Below are 17752 nucleotides of genomic sequence, written 5' to 3'. Positions count from 1 at the left end.
GAACCAGAACCAGAACCAAGCTGGTGTTATTAGGTATTCGTCTTGATCAGTACTTGACCAATGGGAAATTCATAAAAATCCAAAGCTCTACAGAGGTTCCCATATGTTTCTCCATTTTCCCTTTTGGCTGAATCACAACACAAAAGAGCTGCCCCAAAAACAAGTGCAGCTGTGCAAAATCTAAGTCAAACTAGTATAATCCCATAAATTTCTTTCCTTATTTTGCCGTCATTTTAGAAGTTCCTATTGAGGAACAGGGAGAGCTGGAAGGAGGGCTTCGTGGGCAGACAAAGCAATGTTCTGCAACTTGCAGTCTGATGAAATCAACTGACCAGATTCGATCTCCTCTTCGGTGATTATCGTGTCGATCAATTCGAACAGGACTCGCTCCATCTCTTCGCCGTCGGTCCACTCGCGAATCTCCGCCTTCAACAGCATGGGGTTCCTGCGGATCAAGTCCCAGACAGGGTAATTCTTCCTCGGCATCATGAAGTCACCCTCCAAGAGCTTCAGGCTTGGGCAGTAGTCACCAGCCCCATCTCCGAGATAGATGAACCTCTTTTGCTTGCCCTCGGCAGACAGAGAGGCTTGTATTCTTTCAATCACCACTCCCTGTAAAAAATCACATATAAATATTACATGTGGATCATGATTGACCCTAAAAGATTTGATCCTTATGTCATTGTCTCTTTGTGTTTTTCGATAGATGTGAAGATGACGAGAGGAGGATTATAGTGGGGTCAGAAGTGAGCAAGAAACACCGAGGAGGGACAGAGTTCCACTAATTTTGGAGACCCCGTTGACAGATTGACCAGTCCATCTTTTGATATATTTCTGTTTTATAATGTCCCAAACGGCAAGTGCAGGCTATTATTTTAATTATGAAGGTTTCATGGTATCTGATAGAGTACTGTTCTAAATGGTCCCCCCTGTCAAAATGTCCAGATTCATCCTCATGTTTTTCAAAGCTGGCGTGAATTTGCATCAGCATGCGTTGAAGTTTGTCAAGAACCTTCTCTTCTCAAAAGCAGGCGGCAATCGAGGATGGTAAAATGAAAAACGGGGATCTGCTTGCATTATTATACGTGTGTTTTGTTACCTTGCACATATTTAGAGGGCAGAGACCACATCCATGAAAAGAGGACTTGAAGTCGTGGTAAGGCGAAATCCTGAGCCTCCCTTCTTCGTCGACGAAGCCCGGGTTCGTGTTGATCTCGGAGAAGCACTCCCGTATGCCCAGATGGTTCAGGATTGTCTCGATGTAAAAGAGATTGGCATCACTCACAACCCTCAAATCACACCTGAGCAGAGAGAGAGAGAATTAGCCAAAAAAAGAAAGACTCGCTTAATTTCGTTGTGTTCCAAAACAACGCACTGAGCAGAGAGAGAGACAAATTGCTTCGTTATAAAATTTACCCCAAAGCATGAATGGATTTGATGGCGGGGACGATTCTGGGATGGATGGGAGCTCTGTTCAGCACATCCTCAATCTCTTCGATTGTTATGCCGCTCGCATGAAGCTCTCCCATCATCTTGTCCTGCAAAGAGTTTGGTTTTTTTGGGGTTGTGTCAAACAAGCTTCGTAAGAAGCAGAGCCCGAACATCAAAACAGAGGGAAAAAAAAATGGGAACAATTTGTGCTACATGAGATCTGCCCAAGTAAAGAAGAGATTGTTTACGAAAGTGGAGGGCCTTTTGCAGCACTCGAAATCCATGCAAAAAGAAAGAAAACAACCCAAACAAAGAAAAAACACGAAGAGAAAACTCACCACGAGAGAGTTCCAGGGCATGGTGGGGAGGAGCTCATTGAACCGATCGGTCAAGCCCAGCTCGTCGACGACCCAGTTGTCGCTGTCGCAGTCGATGATCGTCTTGTCGAAGTCGAAGAGCACCACGATGTCAGCCATTCGTCTCAGAGCACAATGCACGAGAAAATTACAGAGAGTTTTGGGAGGTTTGTTCTTAATCTTTCGTAGTGAACAGGAGAGATTTCTGCGGGTGGAGGAGACGCGAGAAGGGATGAGAGGGGAGCGGGGGTATTTATAGCGCGCTGCTCTGATCGGTGCGAGAGAAGGGCGAAGGAAGAGTCGCGTCGCGCAGTTACCATTTGCGCCATTACGCTTCAGTAGATTCCATGGAATATTACGCGAATGTTTGTGGGATACGTGCGCGTGTTTCTCCTTTCGTTGGTGTGCTGTCGAACGACAGTAACACTAGGAGGAGTCCCCCTCCTCTCTGCCTGTCCGTTTCGAATTTCGGATGACGACGATTGAGACCCCTAGGACCAACACCTAACACAGCAACATTCAAAATAAGTACGCACCGGAACGTGTTAGAATCACTAGGTTTATGATCATTGCCGGGTCGCGTTAATTGTTCGAAATGCAATCTCGATCCGCATTTCAAAAGGGAATCTGCAAAGGACGCGACATACTCTTTATGGGTGTCGGACGATAATTTTTCCCAAGACGCGAGGATCCATGGTCACGTGATCTTTTACTTTAAGAGATTCTTCTTGGGGGGACAATTTGTTCAAACAATTAACGAGAGTGGGATTTCGGGGGGGAGGGGGAATATGGGGAGGGAATATTCGTGTGGGGGAGAAGAGGAAAATGGAATGGAACTGGAGAGTTGGATTTGGATTTGATGAAGGTGCAACCTTTTCGAAGTGCGCCTACCACTGGCCCAATAGGCCGGCGAATATTCCGGGAATGGTCCGTTCGGCGATTCCAATTTCTTTCGTCCTTCCAAAGTTTCCTAGCACTTATCTTACCACTCTCTAAAGCTAAAGCTGCCATTAGTAAGTTTGCTTTCTAAGCAACAGGATAAGTTCTCACAGCGAGTGTTTTGCGAACCGAAAAGGAAAGTTCGAATCATTTCAGTCTGCAGATTTCGCGACGGTGCAAGAAGCCGAGCCCTCAAGAATCAAGGGATGGGATCGAACGCCGATCATGGCCCTTCTTCGGGAGAGAAAAGGAGAGGTTATTTTGAAGTCCTTCTGTTCCTAATTTGGCGTTCGGGTTACTGTCCCCCTCCCTCTCGTGCGAATCAAGTTCCTCTGATTTTAAGGAGAGCGTCGGCTCGCCCCCTCCGACAGCTCGCGTCATCACGTGCCGAATTGCATCTCGAGGCGCCGCGTCGACTTTTCGAGATGGCGGCTATCTTACCTGGCCCATCGAGCTGTCGTGGACACCAATGATCATAAATGGTTTGGTGAATCCCACCGCTATCATTTAGCATAGATTAACCGTCGTAATTCGTACACATCATTACCAACCCCCATGACAGTCACATGAGCAATGTCATGTGCCAAGATTGACTTGGACGAGTTTCTTCCCCATGAAAAAAAGGGGGCAAAAGGCCAAAACCCGATTGCGGCGAGCTCTCTCAAAATTAGAAGAACGCCTATGCATACTGCAAGGTTACCAACTCCCAGGCTTCGATAAGCCATCACCTTTTACAAAAGTGAAGGTTCCTGATTTTTACAAGGATCTTGAATTTTCAAGAAAGTATGATGAAACAGGATGCCCAAATATCCATTTGAGGTATTATTTGAGCAAAATGGCTCGTTCCTCTGATAACACTTCGCTGTTAATCAGTACTTTTCAAGATAGCTTGACTGATTCCGCCTTAACATGGTTTATTGAGTTGGATTTGGAGAAAATTTGCACCTGGGAAGACCTCGCAGATGAATTCCTCCAACAAATACTGAAATTGCTCCAACCCGTGAAGAGCTGGCCTGGGTTGATAAAAGGAGAAATGAAACTTTTAGAGCGTATGCCCAAAGGTGGAGAACTACGGCGTCCCAAGTCAAACCTCCGCTGTTCGAGAAAGAGATCATGCAACTGTTTCTTCGAGCTCTGCCTCGAGAATACTTCGAGAAGATGTTTAATAACACTTGCATCAATTTCCCCGCAATGGTTGAACTGGGAGAACATATCGAAGGAATCATGCGAGAGGGTCGATTATCCGAGATGACGACTCGCAGATTTACCCCAAAGAAGGAGAAGGAGCCAATGGTAGAGGTTGCTTATATTCAAAATCCTAATACTCAAAAGCCATTAAACACACCAGTTCAAAGGTCCGCTATGGAAGCAGGGGGCTCTTCCCAAAATTTTGACCGAAAAGGAAAAGCTCCATAAAGACAATTTACTCCGTTGCCAAGACCTATGTCCCAATTGTTGCCAGTGTTGATTGAACGAAGGCTCGTAGCAAAAGAAATCCCGAGAGACAACCCGCCAAAGTTTGCTGGGTTTGACTTAACAAAATCTTGCGAGTATCACATAGGTGAAAAGGGCCATGATGTAGACAATTGTTATGTTATCAAGGTTAAGATCCAAAACCTACTAGATAAGGGGATCTTGACATTTAAGGATGCCACACCAAATGTTCAACAAAATCCACTCCCCAATCATACCGAAACTGTTAATGTGATATTTGAAGACGAGAATGAGAAACCTTTCTTGGTTGACGTGGCAAATCTGAGGAGCTATTGACCGTAGCCGGATGTCAATCAAAAGGAGGAGACATCTCCCTAGAGGAGAAAATGTATTGCCTAGCCAAGATGGTTGCTTTAGGCATAATTCAGCCATTTCAAGAAAAGAAACCCGAAGGGTACATCCTTTTGCTGATTTTGGTATTTGTTCATCTTTTTTCTTCATTTTTCTTGGGCATTCGGCTTTTCTTTTACCAGGCACACTGCTTTTTCATGCCCCAGATTCTTTTGCTTTTGATTTTTTTTCTAAGGACTCTGTGTCATGCCCTTTTGTTTCTTATCTATTAAAGTGGATCATATGCTCATACTCCAGTGTGAAGAGATGATCACCAATTTAGGATTCTGAAATGAATATTCAGGCTCAATTGGGCTTTACCAAAGGTAATGTGTTTGGGTGTAAGAAATGAAGTGCTCTTCTTCCTTTTGGGATGTCTTGAGCTTCCATATGATTTTATCTGAAGTTATCACAGAAAGATTGAAACAAGAGTATGCAATAAAATCTTTCTTGATCCTATTCTCCATAGCTGTCAATCACAAAATTCCTGATTTGCCCCAATGTGGGGTGGTTCTTAACAGGGTTGTTTTGGAAAAACTTCTCCACTTCCAATTTTACTCCCCTTTAAAACAAAACCTGAGAAGAAGCTTCTCTCTTTTGCTTTCTTTGAGATGCCGCTCCTCTCTCTTTCCCTGGTTCGACGATTGCGCTCGTCTCTTGTCCTCGACGCTGCATTCCTTGAGTTCCTCTCGCCGTCAAGCTCTCTTCCCTCACGGCCACCCTCGATCTCTCTTTCATCATGCCGTGTTACCTCACGCTCGCCCTCGCGCTCACCTCTCTTCCAAGGTAAGATTTCTCTGTTCCTGTTGAGAATGAAGGTTTTTTTTTTAGAAATTTGTGTTGGTAATTGCATATCTGGTCTACTTGGTATGCTGGTTCGTCTTGATTTTTTTGGGGCAATTTGTGCTTTGCTGGTTTGATTTTTTTGGGCAATTTGTCTGGGGATTTAATTTGATAGTTTCACGATTTGTTTTTGGTTTGATTTGTGCTTTGCTGGTTTCATTTTTTTTTTTTGGACAACGTCCTGTTGAGCATGATGGTTTGCTGGTTCCTCCTGATCGGTGTGAACAACCACGGTTCAACTGAAATGGGTCCACAAAGGAAGCAAGACTCTTACATAAAGCAGCCTTGGTAAAGTGTATGCACATAAATGAAAAACAAGCAATACTAATGCAGTGAAAAGTTGAGCCTTGGCTTGTAACCCAATTTGCAGCAAGTACGCTAAATATTAATCAATACGAGATAGATACATCTTAAATCTTCTCTTGGGAACATGATATCGAAAGTGAAAACAGAAATTGGAGACGTCACAGTTTTGCGTGTGCACTTCACGAAAATGGGAGATAGAGAAAAGAGAGAAAAGTAGCACATAGCATACAAAGCTGTGACTTGATTTCTACTGGTTTCTGGGTTGTTCTTAATGCTTGTAGTGAAGTTGTTGCTTCCTTATTCTTATGTTTTTTTAATTTGGGGCTCTGGCAAGATGACATTCGATTGTGTTCGGTCACTTAGGTTGCGCATGACAACGATTCTATGCCCGGGAACAGATTCTGCTAAAAAATGATTCTTTTTTATTTTGTGCCTGAAATTGATTCTGAGCATTTTAAGGCGTTTGTTAACTGCCCAAAATTCCATCCCTGGAATAGAAAAAGAACAGAAATTCGTTTGGTAACGCCACAAAATTTCTTTTTATTAATAATATTTTTAAATATTTTAATATTTCCTTTTCTTTTTTCTTTTCTTTTTTTCTTTTCCTTCTTCTTGGCCATGGCCTACTCGCCGGCCATGACCGGTAAAATATTTTTTTATTAATAATATTTTTATTAAAAGTATTTTTTCTTTTTTTTTGCCATGGCCTGGTCGCCAGCCATGACCGGTAAAATTTTTTTTATTAATAATATTTTTTTTTGCCATGGCCTGGTTGCCGGCCATGGCCGGTAAAATATTTTTTTTATTAATAATTTTTTTATTAAAAATATATTTTTTTTATTTTTTTTGGCCATGGCCTGGTCGCCGGCCATGGCTGGTAAAATTTTTTTTTATTAAAATATTTTTATTAAAAATATATTTTTTTCTTTTTTTTGGCCATGGCCTGTAAAATATTATTTTTATTAATAATATTTTTTATTAAAAATATATATTTTTATTTTTTTTTGCCATGGCCTGGTCGCTAGCCATGGCTGGTAAAATATTTTTTTTATTAATAATAATTTTATTAAAAATATATATTTTTTCTTTTTTTGCCATGGCCTGGTCACCGGCCATAGCAGGTAAAATATTTTTTTTATTAAAAATATATTTTTTTCTTTTTTTTGGCCATGGCCTGATCGCCGGCCATGGCCGGTAAAATATTTTTTATTTTAATAATATTTTTTAGTAACAATATTTTATTCTCGTCAGATCCGGCGAGGGCGGTTCTCGGGCCGGACATTAGAAGCTACATTAAAAACCAAGAAAAGGAAGAAGAAAAAAAAAATGATTCTCAAAATTGTTCCCAGAATCAAGAAGCTACTTTTTTTTTATTCTTGAAAACTGATTCTGGGAACAATTTTTGACAAAATTGTGCTCAGAATCAAAAAATTAAACAAACGCATTTCTGTTCCCAAACTGATTCTGGGAACAAAAAAACATAATTAAACACTGTTTGGCAAGTTGTCATGCGCAGCCTTAGCTGCACTTTCGGAGGCTGTGGAAGTAGTGGGGATGATGTTGAGGTGAATTTGGATGAGTTTTTCTTAACTTTCGGCTTCAATGGCTATGGTGGTTCTTGTTATCATTTGGGCTTTCATGTTTATGTAGCAATCACTTTTAGTTTGTTGGTTCGTGCTCGGCCAAGTTAATGTAGGCTTGTTGTTCTGTTTTGATTAGTTTGCTGGTTTTATCTCTTTTTGTTTTGTGCCTCTCAAATTTATTCATGTTCATATTACTAGAAGATGGCAAGGTCATCAAAGGATGTTGAGGCCACACAACTTGATATGGTGGCATTGAATACCCAACTCATTTCACGATTTCAGGGGACTAAAGATAATCAGGGAAGCGGGTGAATTTCTACAATGGACTGATCATTCATCGAGTAGATGCCAAGGTATTCTTGACAAGACATCAAAATGAGGAAGAATTGACGAACAAGGAAGCATCCCGTCGATGCCAAGCTATTCTCAACAAGATTCTGTTCTTCATTGGGGACTTGGAAGTGGCTTCCACGGATGCAAAACGTCATTGGGTACTAGAATAGCATCTATGTTTTTTTTTTTGGTAAGGTAAGAGATATATTGACTTTTCAACACGCATCTATGTTCATATATGTTTATAACATTATCCTGTATGTTGTATGTAAGCCTTGATATAGAATCCTTTTTGTTGCGACCTCCCCGAACCGGTCTCATCACCTAGGGGTTTGGCTAATGGATTGCTAAGTCTAAACCTAGGACTTAATTAGGGCTCTCCCAAGCCCATACCAACTCGCGATTTAAGGTTTAAGTTATTAACATGCAAATCAATTTCATTTAGGAGTCGCCACGAATTAGTTTTCGGCGGGTCGATTAGACACCCAAGTAAAGCATGGGAGAATTGCTTCACTTTTACGAATCAAAGAGTCCATGGGTACGGAGACTTGATTACACTAATTGTCTAACTAGTGCCCTTTCGGTATGTAATATTGCTCAATCACCACCTAACGTGTCGATGCAATAGTCTTACCAATTGTGAGTCCTAAAGTTCTACTCCTAACCAGGCTAAGGGAAGGACTAATCAATACATGGAAAGTGTGAAATCAAGTAGTAATCAAAATTGAAATGCACAAACAACAGCCTAGCATGTCTTTAATCGACTACATGTAAAGTCGAATTATACACGCAATTAAAACGTGCGAAACAAGCAACATGCAATTAAGCATGTCATTAATCACACAAAAGGGCAAGAAGGGGCAATTCCAAAGCCCAAATACTATTTTTTAATTTTTAATTTTTAAAATTCTTTAATTAAAAATATTTTTTAATATTAAAATAAATATTATAATAATATAATAATATAAAAAGGGACCCTGTGCCCGGGTCCACCGTGAGGTGGGCTCTGCGAAGGCCCAGTTCGGAATACCCTAAAACCCAAATAAAACAATTAAATAAAAAAACACTCAAGCCCAGTCCACTAGGAATAAAAGCCTAAATAACACTTCAACCAATTTGGCCCACCCACGAAATGGCCCGAAACCTAAAAAACCCATTCTAGTCCTAAAGTTCTAAAAAGCCCAAAGCCAACAAACCCTAATAAACTTAAGACTGGCCCAAACACCAAAAGTCTACCCGGCCGCGACCCGTGCGCTCAACCCGACTGTGAGCCGCCGACCCGACTCGCCTAGACAACTTAGCCCGACTCAGCCGCCGCCTACCTAGCTCGCACAAGCCTACTCACCACGACCCGAGCGCCGACCATAGCCCTGACTCACCTCACGTTCTCGCCCGAGCCTCAACGCCCGAGGCTTCTCTTCTACGCGGCCGTACCCTTACCCAATCGCCACTCGGCCACCGCCAATCTCTGCTCCCCACATCGCTGACCAAACTCCAGCCACCATCATCGGTTCACCCACACGCTGTATCCAAGCACCCAACGGAGTGAGACGACCGAGGGAACGGACCACATCCAAGCAAGCAGACGCAGATAGCAATACGGAGGGGAAAAAACATGTCACAAAGACCAAGGGGTTGACAAACATCCGCATTAGTGGTAAAAAAAATTTCATTCGGACATTTCAATGAAAGTGTTGAACACATTATAAAAAGAGGGATTTTTTTGGCTAAATCAGGGCTCAAAATGGACCGGGATTCTCGACACACGACACACGGGAGCGGGGAACAAGTGCGAAGACATCACGGGCCGGAGCTCGCAGAAGCCAGACGGCCATGAGCTGCGGCTAGTGAGCCGAGAACAGGGCACGAAAACAGAAACAGGGGATGGAGGGGCGGCCGTTTGCGGCACTCCCTACCTTGCTCAGCGGCGGCGCATGAGGGCGAACGCTATAGATCAGACTACATCCAGCCACCTCATACGCCTCCGAGTCGAGATCCTCGCGAAACCGACCCCCAAATCAAACTGAAATACGGCAAAAACTCCAAAATGAAACTTATTGTGGCTTGGTGCGAAAAAGGGGGTGTTGGCGAGTCGTCGGACTCGATGCGGACAAGGCAACTGTCGGAAGGTCTCCCCCTCCGGCTTCTTGGTCTCTTTGTTCTCTCTCTCACGCTCTCGGTCTCTCTCGGGATCTCTCACTCTCTCCTCCGGATCTTCCCCCTCGGCCTCTCAAACTCTTGGCCTCCCCCCGAATCTCTCTCTCACTCTAGCTCTTAAGGGCCACGGCAGTTGGCGGTGGATCCGGTGGAGAGAGCGAGAGATCCCGAGAGAGACCGAGAGCGTGAGAGAGAGAGAACCGAGAGACCAAGGTTGCCGTGTCTGTATCGAGTTTGACGACTCACCAACACCCCCTTTTTCGCACCAAGCCACGGTAAGTTTCATTTTGGAGTTTTCGCTGCATTCCGATTTGATTTGGGGATTGGTTTCCCGAGGATCCCGGCTCAGAGGTGTGCGAGGCGACCGGACGTAGTCCGATCTATCGCGTTTGCCCTATGCGCCGCCACCGAACGGGGTAGGGAGTGCCACAAACGGCCGCCCCTCCATCCCTTGTTTTTGTTTTCGTGCCTTGTTCTCGGCTCACTGGCCGGAGCTCATAACTGTCCGGCTCGTGCGAGCTCCGGCCCATGACGTCTTCGCACTTGTTCTCCGCTCCCGTACGTTGTGTGTCGAGAATCTCGGTCCATTTCGAGCCCTGATAAAGCCAAAAAAATCCCTCTTTTTCTAATGTGTTCAACCCGTTCGATGAAATGTCCGAATGAAATTTTTCTTGCCACATATGCGGATGTTTGTCGACCCCTTGGTTTTTGCGACGTGTTTTTTCCCCTTCGTGTTGCTATCTGCATTTGCTTGCTTGGATGTGGTCCGTTTTGGCGGTCATCTCGCTCCGTTGGGTGCTTGGACGAGGTGTATGAGTGAACCAATGATGGTGGCCGGAGCTTGGTCGGCGACGTGGGAAGCAGAGATCGGCGGTGGCCGAATGGCGACTAGGCGAGGGCACGGCCGCGTAGAAGAGAAGCCACGAGCGATGAGGCTTGGGCGAGAACGTGAGGCGAGTTGGGGCTGCGCCCAGGTCGGGTGCGTGGGTCGTGACCAGTAGGCTTGCGCGAGCTGGGTAGGCGGTGGCTAAGCTGGCTAAGTTTTTTGGGCAAGTCGAGTTGGCGGCTCACGGCTGAGTCGAGCGCACGAGTCGCAGCCGGGTAGACTTTTGGTGTTTGGACTAGTCTTAAGTTTATTAGGGTTTGTTGGCTTTAGGCTTTTTAGAACTTTAGGACTAGAATGGGTCTTTTGGGTTTCGGGCCATTTTGTGGGTGGGCCAAATTGGGTTGAAGTGTTTTTTAGGTTTTTATTCCTAGTGGGCTGGGCTTGGATGTTTTATATTTAATTATTTTACTTGGGTTTTAAGGTATTCCGAATTGGGCCTTCGCAGAGCCCACTTCGTGGTGGACTCGGGCTAGTGCGCCCAGGTCGGATGTGGAGATCCGACCTAGGTCCATTTTTATAATATTATATTTATTATTTTAATATTAAAAATAATTTAAATTAAAAAATAAAAAAAAAACAGTATTTGGGCTTTGGAATTGCCCCTTCTTGCCCTTTTGTGTGATTAATGCCATGCTTAATTGCATGTTGCTTGTTTCGCACATTTTAATTGTGTGTATAATTCGACTTTGCATGTGGTCGATTAGAGACATGTTAAGTCATTGTTTGTGCGTTTCAATTTTGATTACTATTTGATTGTGCACTTTCCATGTATCGATTATTCCTTCCCTTAGCCTAGTTAGGAGTAGAACTTTAGGACTCACAATTGGTAAGATTACTGCATCGACACGTTAGGTGGTGATTGAGCAAAATGAGGTACCGATAGGGCACTAGTTGGTCAGTTAATGTAATCAAGTCCCCATATCCACGGAATCTCTGGTTTGTGGAAGTGAAGCAATTCTCTCATGCTTTACTTGGTTGTCTAATCGACCCGCCGAAAACTAATTAGTGGCGACTCCTAAATGATATTGATTTTCATGCTAATAACTTAAACCTTAAGTTGTGAGTCGGTATGGGTTTGGAAGAGCTCGAGTTAAGTCCTAGGTTTAGACTTAGCAATCAATTAGCCAAACCTCCTAGGTGACGAGACCGGTTCGGAGAGGTCGCGACACTCTTACTTTGATTTATAAGTGGGGAGGGCGTCTTGTGTAGTGTATCCATTGCCCGATGCAAAATGGCCTATGCAGATATGTGTTTACCTTGCAGTTCATTTCAAACTCATGAAATTTATCAATTCTAGCTAGTTAGAACAATGATTCTTTCATGAACTTAAACCTTTTTCCGACCTTGTGTCCAACAATTGGACCCTCCTGATTTATAAGCTACTCGAGCGGTCAACCACAAAAAAGTGATAAAAAGTAATTAAGGATGAATAATGTTGTGATTTGAGGACTATAGTGAAAATGAACTTCGTAGCAAAAAATTGTACAATTCAGACTTGATGATGTATCTTATGTATCATATATAAGTATAATGTATTTCTTTCCTCGGGACATACGTAATTATTGTTTTTTTTTTCAATTTTAAACAAATTAAAGTTAAGAAACTTAAATTGGCACAACAAAGGACTTTCCAAATATGTGATTACCAAACAGCATTTTTCCCAAAATTGCATCCCAAGATAATTTTCAATTACAGTTTTTGTATTTCACAAAATCCCTTTAGGCTAAAGGCCTTTGCATTTCTCCAAGGACATTTCTCCAAAGCTGAATCAAATGGGGCCATATTTCACCACAAGTCCTTAGACGACAGGACGGTAATGTCTTCCCTTTCGCTGTTTTTCCAAAGTAACAACAATGTGGCGAATCATTTGAAGGTAAAACAATGGCGCGTTTTACATGGCAATGTGACATTTGATCGAACGCGAAAAAGTTAAGTAATTGTACTAATAATTTTAACCCTCCACTACGGGTCCTTAGAGGACAATAATGCCACCTTTTCCTTTTGATTGGACACCAAAAAGTTGAGTATAACCACGAGGTTTATCAATCAAAATAACCACGAGATTCAGAGCCGGAGATTTAGTCCGTTCTCCTCGCAACGACTTGAATAAATCCATGTAATAAGTATAGTGTTTATTGGTAATCAAAAGAACCTTTCCAAGGAGGAGGAACCCTTCAAGAAGGTGTTAGCAACACGATCTTTTGGAGCAACGACGAAGACGGCATGTTGAATTCTTACAATCTGGACCCTTTGACTTAGCGGCAATACCATGTTGAATTGGCAAAAATGTCGAGACAGAGCCACAAGGATTATTAAGCACGTTCTCTGAGGAATACAGAGTAAATGCGGACCATCAGCTTCCAGGAGCGTGTTGCAGACCAGGCCACCATGCTTGTCTGCTGATAAAAGTTGATATCCTTAAGAGTGACACTCTCTTTCGGAAGTCAGCTCTGGATATAACTTCATTTCGGTTCTTTTAGAAAGCCTTTTGGTCCCTGTATAAGGTTGGCCATCTACTTCATTCCCCTTTGTTCTCAAAGATCACTTGCAATTTTCCCACATTGCTAAATTTTCTTCTTATATTGATATTCCATTGGAATATTTATTTTTGTCGTAAAAAAAGATTCGTTCTTTACTCATCCCAGGAACCCAAAATAGGACAGCATTCATACTTGAGGCTATATTGTTTTAGTTGTGCGATATTGAAAAAAGATTATCCTCAATATCTCCCATTTTGTCTTGGGTGTCATGCTGTATTATTTTCAGGTTTAGTTCATTGTTGATCTGGCCTTCTGTTCTTTTATCAATTAGATCAAGAGAGATCTTGGTCACAGCCGTAACTCATTTTATTGGAATTCCTCTGTAAAAGTATGCATGTTGATGATTCAATACTAGAATTTTTAAGTCTTGCACTTGTTTTCACCACATGTATTCTTGTGCGAGACAGTCCTGTCAAGATGCTTCAGCCTTGACCTAGCAAACAAGAGGTGCTCCAACTTACTAAAATTAGGACATTGCTTAGGAATTTCCAAATTTTCCACGTCACCAGCAGAAGCAGAAGCAGAACCAGAACCAGAACCAAGCTGGTGTTATTAGGTATTCGTCTTGATCAGTACTTGACCAATGGGAAATTCATAAACATCCAAAGCTCTACAGAGGTTCCCATATGTTTCTCCATTTTCCCTTTTGGCTGAATCACAACCCAAAAGAGCTGCCCCAAAAACAAGTGCAGCTGTGCAAAAACTAAGTCAAACTAGTATAATCCCATAAATTTCTTTCCTTATTTTGCCGTCATTTTAGAAGTTCCTATTGAGGAACAGGAAGAGTTGGAAGGAGGGCTTCGTGAGCAGACAAAGCAATGTTCTGCAACCTGCAGTCTGATGAAATCAACTGGCCAGATTTGATCTCCTCTTCGGTGATTATCGTGTCGATCAATTCGAACAGGACTCGCTCCATCTCTTCGCCGTCGGTCCACTTGCGAACCTCCGCCTTCAACAGCATGGGGTTCCTGCAGATCAAGTCCCAGACAGGGTAATTCTTCCTCGGCATCATGAAGTCACCCTCCAAGAGCTTCAGGCTTGGGCAGTAGTCACCAGCCCCATCTCCGAGATAGATGAACCTCTTTTGCTTGCCCTCGGCAGACAGAGAGGCTTGTATTCTTTCAATCACCACTCCCTGTAAAAAATCACATATAAATATTACATGTGGATCATGATTGACCCTAAAAGATTTGATCCTTCTGTCATTGTCTCTTTGTGTTTTTCGATAGATGTGAAGATGACGAGAGGAGGATTATAGTGGGGTCAGAAGTGAGCAAGAAACACCGAGGAGGGACAGAGTTCCACTAATTTTGGAGACCCCGTTGACAGATTGACCAGTCCATCTTTTGATATATTTCTGTTTTATAATGTCCCAAACGGCAAGTGCAGGCTATTATTTTAATTATGAAGGTTTCATGGTATCTGATAGAGTACTGTTCTAAATGGTCCCCCTGTCAAAATGTCCAGATTCATCCTCATGTTTTTCAAAGCTGGCGTGAATTTGCATCAGCATGCGTTGAAGTTTGTCAAGAACCTTCTCTTCTCAAAAGCAGGCGGCAATCGAGGATGGTAAAATGAAAAACGGGGATCTGCTTGCATTATTATACGTGTGTTTTGTTACCTTGCACATATTTAGAGGGCAGAGACCACATCCATGAAAAGAGGACTTGAAGTCGTGGTAAGGCGAAATCCTGAGCCTCCCTTCTTCGTCGACGAAGCCCGGGTTCGTGTTGATCTCGGAGAAGCACTCCCGTATGCCCAGATGGTTCAGGATTGTCTCGATGTAAAAGAGATTGGCATCACTCACAACCCTCAAATCACACCTGAGCAGAGAGAGAGAGAATTAGCCAAAAAAAGAAAGACTCGCTTAATTTCGTTGTGTTCCAAAACAACGCACTGAGCAGAGAGAGAGACAAATTGCTTCGTTATAAAATTTACCCCAAAGCATGAATGGATTTGATGGCGGGGACGATTCTGGGATGGATGGGAGCTCTGTTCAGCACATCCTCAATCTCTTCGATTGTTATGCCGCTCGCATGAAGCTCTCCCATCATCTTGTCCTGCAAAGAGTTTGGTTTTTTTGGGGTTGTGTCAAACAAGCTTCGTAAGAAGCAGAGCCCGAACATCAAAACAGAGGGACAAAAACAAAATGGGAACAATTTGTGCTACACGAGATCTGCCCAAGTAAAGAAGAGATTGTTTACGAAAGTGGAGGGCCTTTTGCAGCACTCGAAATCCATGCAAAAAGAAAGAAAACAACCCAAACAAAGAAAAAACACGAAGAGAAAACTCACCACGAGAGAGTTCCAGGGCATGGTGGGGAGGAGCTCATTGAACCGATCGGTCAAGCCCAGCTCGTTGATGACCCAGCTGTCGCTTTCGCAGTCGATGATCGTCTCGTCGAAGTCGAAGAGCACCACGATGTCAGCCATTCGTCTCAGAGCACAATGCACGAGAAAACTACAGAGAGAGTTTTGGGAGGTTTGTTCTTAATCTTTCGTAGTGAACAGGAGAGATTTCTGCGGGTGGAGGAGACGCGAGAAGGGATGAGAGGGGAGCGGGGGTATTTATAGCGCGCTGCTCTGATCGGTGCGAGACAAGGGCGAAGGAAGAGTCGCGTCGCGCAGTTACCATTTGCGCCATTACGCTCCAGTAGATTCCATGGAATATTACGCGAATGTTTGTGGGATCCGTGCGCGTGTTTCTCCTTTCGTTGGCGTGCTGTCGAACGACAGTAACACTAGGAGGAGTCCCCCTCCTCTCTGCCTGTCCGTTTCGAATTTCGGACGACGACGATTGAGTTTTGACACCCCTAGGACCAACACCTAATCCAACAACATTCAAAATAAGTACGCACCGGAACGTGTTAGAATCACAAGGTTTATGATCATTCCCAGGTCGCGTTAATTGTTCGAAATGCAATCCCGATCCGCGTTTCAAAAGGGAATCTGCGAACGACGCGACGTACTCTTTATGGGTGTCGGGCGATAATTTTTCCCGAGACGCGATTAAAATTCGAAGGCCGGAGGATCCATGGTCACGTGATCTTTTGCTCGGCAGGCGGGGCGGCGACTTTAAGAGATTCTTCTTGGGGGGGACAATTTGTTCAAACAATTAACGAGAGTGGGATTTCGGGGGGGGGGGGAGGGGGAATATGGGGAGGGAATATTCGTGTGGGGGAGAAGAGGAAAACGGAATGGAACTGGAGAGTTGGATTTGGATTTGATGAGGGGGCAACCTTTTCGAAGTGCACCTACCACTGGCCCAATAGGCCGGCGAATATGCCGGGAATGGTCCGTTCGGCGATTCCAATTCCTTTCGTCCTTCCAAAGTTTCCTAGCACTTATCTTGCCACTCTCTAAAGCTAAAGCTGCCATTAGTAAGTTTTGCTTTCTAAGCAACAGGATAAGTTCTCACAGCGAGTGTTTTGCGAACCGAAAAGGAAAGTTCGAATCATTTCAGTCTGCAGATTTCGCGACGGTGCGAGATGCCGAGCCCTCAAGAATGAAGGGATGGGATCGAACGCCGATCATGGCCCTTCTTCGGGAGAGGTTATTTTGAAGTCCTTCTGTTCCTAATTCGGCGTTCGGGTTACCGTCCCCCTCCCTCTCGCGCGAATCGAGTTCCTCTGATTTTAAGGAGAGCGTCGGCTCGCCCCCTCCGAGAGCTCGCGTCATCACGTGCCGGATTGCATCTCGAGGCGCCGCGTCGACTTTTCGAGACGGCGGCTATCTTACCTGGCCCATCGAGATGTCGTGGACACCAATGATCGTAAACGGTTTGGTGAATCCCACCGCTATCATTTAGCATAGATTAACCGTCGTAATTTGACGTACACATCATTACCAACCCCCACGACAGTCACATGAGCAATGTCATGTGCCAAGATTGACTTGGACGAGTTTCTTCCCCATCAAAAAAAGGGGGCAAAAGGCCAAAACCCGGTTGCGGCGAGCTCTCTCATCGAGTGTTGAAAATGGCTCGTTTATTTTAAACACCCATTTGCCACCAATTATACATACATGCATACATAAATATATATATATTATAGCACACTAGTTTTCTAGATCGGTCTGGGCAGACCTACCTTAGATTACACCACCATTGGTCACGACCGCATAACCACCGCGTCCATTCCCTCACCAACCGCGCAATTGAAACCAGAAATCTAACGAATTCGTCTAGATTAATTGGGAACAAGATGCAATTTTCAACAGTTCAAACGCTGTTTCTTCCAATCATTCCAATGATTTTCGATCTTAATCTAAATCCTAGGCTTTTATCAGCAGTGACGTCGCTTCTTTGGGTCAATTCCATGTGGCCAAACCTTGGAAACCCGCGTGGGATCTGTTCGAGCTCCCGGCATGCTGGGTCTCATCGTATTCTATCCCTGCCAAACTTAATCCGGATCAACGCCCTTTTTTGCTCTTTCATTTCCCCCGCCTTAGAAAAATGGAGAAAAAGGGGTTGGTGCTAGATGAACAATTTGACCGGTTTGACCTCATCACATGGGTCTAGATTTCGGAATGATTATGCTAAGCTTACTTACTTAAG

At 43.8% G+C, this 17752-nt stretch overlaps 2 protein-coding genes across 4 annotated transcripts; both read right to left on the bottom strand.

Moving 5' to 3' along the window:
* Positions 1 to 2023, bottom strand: LOC115664222 (inorganic pyrophosphatase 2-like). Of its 2 annotated transcripts, none has more exons than XM_056311134.1 (4): positions 1770 to 2023; positions 1417 to 1538; positions 1100 to 1301; positions 1 to 612 (listed from the first exon to the last, which is right to left on the bottom strand). In XM_056311134.1, the coding sequence occupies exons 1-4, from the start codon at positions 1905 to 1907 to the stop codon at positions 244 to 246; spliced, it is 831 nt and encodes a 276-aa protein (XP_056167109.1). In that variant the 5' UTR covers positions 1908 to 2023; the 3' UTR covers positions 1 to 243. The 2 variants fall into 2 exon arrangements, with proteins under 2 accessions (XP_056167109.1, XP_056167108.1); XM_056311133.1 differs by having other exon boundaries at positions 1417 to 1578; positions 1770 to 1960.
* An 11698-nt stretch (positions 2024 to 13721) lies between these two features.
* On the bottom strand, positions 13722 to 15746 carry LOC130134508 (inorganic pyrophosphatase 2-like). 2 transcript variants are annotated; one of them, XM_030586170.2, is made up of 4 exons: positions 15493 to 15746; positions 15137 to 15258; positions 14820 to 15021; positions 13722 to 14333 (listed from the first exon to the last, which is right to left on the bottom strand). In XM_030586170.2, exons 1-4 carry the CDS (start codon positions 15628 to 15630, stop codon positions 13965 to 13967), a joined length of 831 nt encoding a protein of 276 aa, XP_030442030.2. In that variant the 5' UTR covers positions 15631 to 15746; the 3' UTR covers positions 13722 to 13964. The 2 variants fall into 2 exon arrangements, with proteins under 2 accessions (XP_030442030.2, XP_056167192.1); XM_056311217.1 differs by having other exon boundaries at positions 15137 to 15298; positions 15493 to 15684.
* Between the last annotated feature and the right edge of the window lie 2006 nt (positions 15747 to 17752).

Source organism: Syzygium oleosum, unplaced genomic scaffold (assembly GCF_021117445.2).
Source record: "Syzygium oleosum isolate NSW1041296 unplaced genomic scaffold, Sole_v2.1 Sole_v2.05, whole genome shotgun sequence".
NCBI lineage: Eukaryota > Viridiplantae > Streptophyta > Magnoliopsida > Myrtales > Myrtaceae > Syzygium > Syzygium oleosum.
Note: the sequence above shows the minus strand (reverse complement) of the source record. Positions and strands in the feature narration are given on the sequence as shown.

What these genes read in the sequence shown, in the direction of transcription:
- LOC115664222 (XM_056311134.1), bottom strand. Translation starts at nt 1,907, where the DNA reads ATGGCTGACATCGTGGTGCTCTTCGACTTCGACAAGACGATCATCGAC. An exon ending in TGCCCTGGAACTCTCTCGTG is followed by an intron (nt 1,539 to 1,769) that starts GTGAGTTTTCTC and finishes AACTCTTTGCAG; the next exon opens with GACAAGATGATGGGAGAGCT. An exon ending in GCCCTCTAAATATGTGCAAG is followed by an intron (nt 613 to 1,099) that starts GTAACAAAACAC and finishes GATTTTTTACAG; the next exon opens with GGAGTGGTGATTGAAAGAAT.
- LOC130134508 (XM_030586170.2), bottom strand. Translation starts at nt 15,630, where the DNA reads ATGGCTGACATCGTGGTGCTCTTCGACTTCGACGAGACGATCATCGAC. An exon ending in AAATCCATTCATGCTTTGGG is followed by an intron (nt 15,022 to 15,136) that starts GTAAATTTTATA and finishes CTCTCTGCTCAG; the next exon opens with GTGTGATTTGAGGGTTGTGA. An exon ending in GCCCTCTAAATATGTGCAAG is followed by an intron (nt 14,334 to 14,819) that starts GTAACAAAACAC and finishes GATTTTTTACAG; the next exon opens with GGAGTGGTGATTGAAAGAAT.